Raw genomic sequence first — 7197 nt, forward strand, 5'->3', positions numbered from 1 at the left:
CGATACCTGCGCCGCCAGCGTCGAAAAAGTGAAAGTGACGTTTCTCTGATAATCTATTGAGATGAGAGCGGTCGACGTAGACGACGACGACGACGACGACGACGACGTATCTTAATAAAAATTTTTCACATTTGGACTTTGCGTCGCAATATCTCCGCTCGTAGGGCACGTAGCGGAATATTATGAGAGAAACCCCCCCCCCCTAATTGGACCCCAAGCTATCGATCAAGCCTACTTAGAACTTGATCCGTTCACTCGTTATCGAGATCTCAACATCTCGGGTACTCGCAACCCGTCGCGTCGCGTAAAAGAGTCACGGTCGATCTCGCTCCGCGTGTACTTGGCGCGAGACACTACCGTGTCTCTTGATCCCATATACAATGTGTATAATCTACGTACACAACATATGTATATAAAAAGAATTCACCACGCTCGGACACGAGTAATAGGACTGAGAAAAATTCACGGAAAAAAGGTTTTGCTGATACATATAAAAATTAACCCGGTAGACACAGATCTGAAAATAATTATGTTATTGGACTATATATCAAAATAATTACATTATTTAGCTTGATATTATTGTAGCTTGACATTTAAGCATAATGATAATGCTGCAAAAAGTTTTGACATTCTAACAACCAGCTTAAGCATCTAATATAATTATTTAGATGGTCTAACATAATTATTTTCAGATCTGTATTTAGTTGAATTTTTATAATATTTCAGCAAAACTGTCTTTTCTGTGTACTGAGATGTGCGCATCCTGTCCAATCTTATGATTATATATTGAAAACGTTGAGAGAGAGAGAGAGAGAGAGAGAGAGAGAGAGAGAGAGAGAGAGAGATCCTTTTTCCATATTTTTTTATCAAGGGAAATTTGATATGTACTTTCTGTGGATGTTCAATTTTTCTTGATTCCCCTTGGTACCGAGCCGAAAATGAATTGAGTAATTCGCTTTTGATGTGAGAGAGCGATCATGTAAAATTATTTATCGTTTAACAATACTTAAAAAGTGTTAATATCTTATGATATCAATGTCATAAAACTCCTCCTTCTTCAAAATTTAATGAATCTTTTTTTAGTTAAGTATTTTAAGGAAGCTTTGTTTTTTTTTATCTTGATATTAACTAAAAATAATTTCACAACTTCAATGAATTTAACAGATTTTGCAAACATGAAATTCCTTAATTAACGATTATGTCGAACATCATTATATTTCATAATTCCTTCAATAATCTAAAAATTTTCTGTAAAAAAAAAACAAGTCTTAAAAGCTTTGGTTATGACCGAATCAACTTTTTAATGAAACTTTGATGAGATAACAAATTAATGTTGTCATATTGACGCATTATTATATTTCAATGCTGCGACACATCTCAGAAATTAGTATAATAAACGAATTTCGAATGGTGAAAAATTTCAATAGGTCATCGACGTGCAAACACTGAATCTATGCTACATCATTCGATGAGAAATCCAATGAGCAAAATATTCAAATCCGAGTTTTTATTTAAAGAATTTGAAGCAATAATTGTCGTCTGTAAATGTTATGAAATAATGATTTATTTTTCTCATCTGCTATTAGTAAAAATTACGAAGTGCCGCGCGAAAGCTTAATAAAATACACAAACTTCCAACTCGATAGCTTTCGTCTCGAGAGAATGACGCACTTAGCTCTTTACAGATTAGACTTGTACCTCAGATTCGTTCTCTCACACGGCTAACTGTTTTCTTGTAAATTATAATTCGTCCCGGGCGGCTGAAGCGGTTGTCACGTCTGAATATTAACGACCAACAAGAATAGAAAATTTTTAGCACGTCACTTCACGAGAATAAGATTTAACGCACGAAATATCTTTCTTGCACGGATGACCGAATGTGATCGATTTTTCGAAAGTTTTTGCTATTATCGTAACAGGAGAAAAAGCCGTGAAATGAAAGTTGTGGAAAGCGAGGGGATGAAAGCGTATTGTCACCTTGTTTCACTATGTATTAACTGCTTGGAATGGATGGAAGTTCGGATCTTTGATAAGAAAAGAAACTCTCGGTCAAGAGAAAGAACAAGCAGAATTATTGGGAACGCATATCACTTTAGAGATCCTCTCACCCACATTAGCTTGTCGATAGATAAATATAACTGATGATTTATATTTAATCTTAAGATAAGAATGCGTAAAATGTACGCTTAACACACTCTAAATAAAATGTTTTTTATCAGTTTTGTATCTTTATAGATTATCGTTAACTACAATGTCATTGTAGTTAACTATAATCTAATGTTACAAGTTTGTTAAAACAAAAAATTTGCTTCTGTAGACCTTTCTACCATAATTAAATGAAAAATTAAAGTTTTGAAAAATAAGATTACGATTTCGTATATCTTGGAAAGTGCTAAGAATAAAATGGTACGTTTAATGATAAAAAATATAACATTTCGAAAAGGTATATTTTAATCTCGTAATAGATTTGCTGTGTGAACATTCGTTACCTACATTCTATTTTCTTGCTTTTAATTAATGTCTGGTCATAGAATCTTTTCTCATTAATATAAATTGTATTTTCAGATAAAACTTCGAATACGCGAAGTAACCAGCTGCTACTAAACTTAGAATGCTCAACTTCATAAAATGCGCAATTCGAGGTAAACAACTTATGAATATTCACTATCGGGAGGATAAAAGTGAATATTTCAATATTAAAAGAGGAGGATATGAAAGTGAATATTATTATGATGTTATAATGGCATTATGAAGACCGAGGAAACTGTCACAATACGACGTGCATATCGCATGTTAAATTTATCAATCCCTGACATCGCTACGGTTAATAGTTCCGTATTCGAAGGGTCGATAGAATCTACGAGCGTGTCGATAGAATCCAGGAATGTGACAATGATTAATGAATCGGCGACGCAAAGCGTGAATATATCGAGCCAAATCGAGAATGTCGATGGAATACTGTATTTGTATGGAACACCACCTCTGATCCTCTTTTGCATTATTTCAATAGTCGTAAATATCAAAGTTCTGATGAGCGTATTTTGGATTAGACGCCCACTCAGTCCAACATTATATATCAGTTTGAGTCTAGCAGGTACAGTAATTTTATATATACGAAGGTCGTTCAAATCAAATCGGGACTTTTAGTTGCACAGGATATAAAACAAATGCGATCGCGACGAGTTTTTTTATAGCAGTAAGTGGCAAGTGTCTCCTATCATCAGTATGTAGCTTTCTTCTCTCAGGTCAATTAATAATCTGCAGTACAAAATAGCGGAGAACAGTGTTAACGCACATATGGAACAGCGAATTATTATGCAGTTTCTTGTAAATGAAGACGAGAAACCGGCGGACATTTACAGAAGACTTCAAGCACAGTACGATGATGAGACAATTAGCCGTAGTAAAGCATTTGAATGGTGCAAACGATTTAAAGATGGCCGTACATCATACTGCCCATCGCACTACTTGCACATTATTAGAACTTGGCTGAGAGATATTGCCTCATCTTCCTTACAGCCCGGACTTCTCTCCGAGCGATTTTCATTTCTGGACCTTCAAAAAAAACTTCTTGGGAGGCCAGCATTTCAGAACTGACGACGAGGTAAAACACGCTGTCCGATCCTGGCTCCGGTATACAGACAAATCTTTTTATGCTACTGATATCCAGGCATTAGTGAAACGCTGGGGCAAGTGCATATTTAGCAGAAGACTATATAAAAAAATAAATGTAGTTTATTTCACTTCTATAAATACATTTTGTTATTGCGTACCCTTAAAAGTTCCGGTTTGACTTAAACGACTCTCGTATGTATAATATATAGAATATATATATATATAATCTGTAATTTATTAATACCTATAGTTATAATAACATATAGATTAGAGATATTATATAGCTCCATGATATATAAATGAGCGACGCGCATTTGACAGGATCATAGCTAAATTATTATATAAAAATTGAAATAATAAGAAATAGAACCAGTTTACGAGCAATAACCGATGTTACAAAAAATAATTTAAAAAATTTTTGTAACATCGATTATTGCTCGTATACTGGTCCTATTCCTTATTATAGCCTTTGCTTCAAACGAGCGGAAATAGTTATTTGTGTAACAAGTGCTGTAAGATGGAAATTGGACGTGCGGAGTGGACGCACGAGCCGGAGGCGAGTGCGATCACCCGCACGTCCAATTTTCAACTTAATAACACACGTGTTACACACCCTATTTTATGTTGCAAGTGCGTGGAAAGTGGCCCATTACGCACGCGACGCGTGCGTGATAGACGTAAATGCGTGTGACATAAATAATATTTTTATTGTAAAAATTGAAATGTAATCGAAAAATTAAAAATCATGAGAATTAAATCTTTTTCGTGCTTTTCTATAGGTAAAAACTATTTTTCATAATATTCCTTTGCATCGCTTTGTATATATTAAACGGAAATAAACAAAGAAAGTTATTTGTATTTTCGACATTATTAAAACTTTTGACTCTATTTAGTCACTAACATATGCTAAAATATCAATATACTAATATACGTCGACATTTGTAATGCCAGTTTTTCCTATATTTAAGAATATTTCAAATTCTTTATATTCTTTTTAAAATTCAATATAAAGATATCTTTAATTTTTCGACATAACAACTTGATTCTCTCTTTGATGTTAAAAGGCATATTAAAAACAACTTCCATTTGTGTGATAAGTTATTATGGTTACACATACACACGCGCGCGCGCACGCACGCACACGCACACCTCTGTAAATAGAATATTATTTTTGAGAGAAACTATCCCTGAAAATAATTTTAGGCGCAGACGCTTTCTCCAGCAGTATTCTGGGCATAGGACTAGTTTTAAATAGTTTCATACCTTTTGGTCTTGGAATCAAATTGAAAGGTAAGATCTTGTTAATATGGATCGTTAATATGGATATCGTTTTCGTTTTAATTGATCGAAAAAACGCATTTTTATATAACTTTAAACGTAATTCATCTTCGATCTCGGAATTTTTAAGTAACTAAATCTTAAAAATTAGTACTTATTGAATAATAGGAAAAAGCACAACTTTTAATAATAAGATAAATAATCAGATTTAATAATAAGATAAAAAAATTGCGTTCAATTTCTTTTTACGATATAGAGTATAGAAACTTTCCTGGTCTGTCCGATTCTTTCGATACATATTGTAAAACGAGCTGTTTTAATAAAGCTTTGAGATCAAGCAACTCACGTGAACGAACGTTTTGCAAATATAAAAAACGAATCAAAGAATATTCGACGCATTGTTCTTAGGCATGGACTGTTTTCTATTGGCTCTCGAAGTCGTGCGATTGGGAAGTGTGATAATTACGGTATTTCATCTAATGGCTCTGGCAGTCAATCATTATCTGGGCATTCTTAAACCTCTCCATTACCTTTCGATCCTGACGTACAGGTAATACAATTTACTTCTTTGTCGGAAGAATTCCCATAAGCAACGCAGTTATATTTTCATTTTTCTTTCAAGAAATACTACAATTCTATTAGTTTTGCTGTGGATGTTGCCTATCTCTTTCTTCGCATTGTACTTTAATCTAATCGAGAACAACGGTTTCCAGTCCGAAGGATGCAAAAACAACACGTAAGTGTTTTAACATCAATTACAATTGTTTAATTATCATCATAGAGGATATCTCAATAATAAAAACATTAACATTTTTTCGAATTATTTATACAACGTCAAATAAAAAAGAAAGTTTTGCGTTACATATCTGCTCTCCCGTGAATTACGATACGACCGTAAAATTTGGAATTACACTCGTAAACGTTAAAGTATATATATGTATATATATATATATATATATATTTATTTATTTATTTATTTATTTTCAAATCTTTTCTTTCCCTGCAAAGTTTATCGGTCTAATTTTTCAACACCCTATATATCAACCAATTAATTTATACTTTGCAACGTTCTTGTAAAAGTATATGTATATCACGTCCATGCACAAATAAATTTATGTGATTAAATACGAATAATATATATATATATATATCCCTATTCGCTCCAACCATGCCTTTCGTGTCCCACGAATTTCTAACAGTCGTTTGTTCCGGAAAACAAATGATCCTGGGAGAATCTCCTCCACGCCGGGAAAAAGTTATTGTGGCAGGGAACCTCAGGTAAAAATTTCAAAGTCCTAGCTCATTTACTTTCGAAACGGGGAACAATCAAAATCTCGGTGGGACACGAAAGTGCATGGTTGGAGAATTACGTCAGTGTTGTGTGAAAGGTAAATGAGCATTTTTTTCGATAAAAATGTATTTTTGTTTATAATTTAACCATATTTAAAATATTTTTGTCGTTAAAAAAAAAATTTAACATTCCACAGAGGTCTATTATGGCTCAGAGGCAGGTGGAAGAGGTGGGGAAGAGCTACGATTATAAAAAAAAAATTAATTTTTTTACATAAAAAATATCTGTCACACTGTAAATTCGCCTTTTCTTATTCAGAAATTCTTTTTCTAGCATTTTTTAAGTCCTTAAAGTCCTTCTGTACCATTTAAAAATTACCAAATTTGCGGCGACGAAATTAAGTATTCCTATTTAATTAATAATTATCTCATATTTTTTTTCTCATTTGCACTACTTTTAGCTTTAATTTGCGTTTTAGTTCATTAAGCTTCGTCAATTTGTTCGTGAGTTATGATTTTTTAAGTAAAACGAGTCGTAACGTGTGTTTGTCAACATATAATTGTTGTAAAAAAATATTTAAATAAATTTGTAACGGCCTGACTTTATCGAACGCGGACTGGTTCACAGGATCGGGAGTTCGATGAAAGGCCCAGAGACAGTAATCAATTTGCCATGTGACAGCAACATACACTTTATTCAAAACTATAATATGAACTATAATATAAAATACTCAGGATTCGGTATTACATACAAACTGGACGCGGTAAATTACAGTGATCGGTAGTGCCGGTGCAACGCGACGCGGTATACGAAATATCGGGACTCGAGTCTTCGCCTCGAGATGCGGTACGCAGAGGCGGGAATAACGCAGCGCGGTATTTGACAGAGCGGAGTCCGTCGCGGTATAAAGGTATAAGACGATACGAAACGCGGTATATTACATACGGAATGCGGCTACCGATAGACGATAACGGAACTAACGGAATTAATACATAAAATAAAGATATAAGACG

General features: G+C 33.8%; 1 protein-coding gene across 1 annotated transcript in view; it reads left to right on the top strand.

Annotated features, from left to right (window-relative positions):
• Positions 1-2568: 2568 nt before the first annotated feature.
• LOC112454721 (trace amine-associated receptor 4-like) overlaps positions 2569-7197 on the top strand; it is an 8007-nt gene continuing 3378 nt past the window's right edge. The window contains exons 1-4 of the mRNA XM_025016267.1: positions 2569-3094; positions 4819-4905; positions 5302-5443; positions 5516-5629. Coding sequence (XP_024872035.1) covers positions 2749-3094; positions 4819-4905; positions 5302-5443; positions 5516-5629 — 689 coding nt within the window. The 5' untranslated portion in view covers positions 2569-2748. The remainder of the gene's footprint in view (positions 3095-4818; positions 4906-5301; positions 5444-5515; positions 5630-7197) is intronic.

Source organism: Temnothorax curvispinosus, unplaced genomic scaffold (assembly GCF_003070985.1).
Source record: "Temnothorax curvispinosus isolate PA1 unplaced genomic scaffold, ASM307098v1 QBEX01005280.1, whole genome shotgun sequence".
Classification (NCBI taxonomy): domain Eukaryota; kingdom Metazoa; phylum Arthropoda; class Insecta; order Hymenoptera; family Formicidae; genus Temnothorax; species Temnothorax curvispinosus.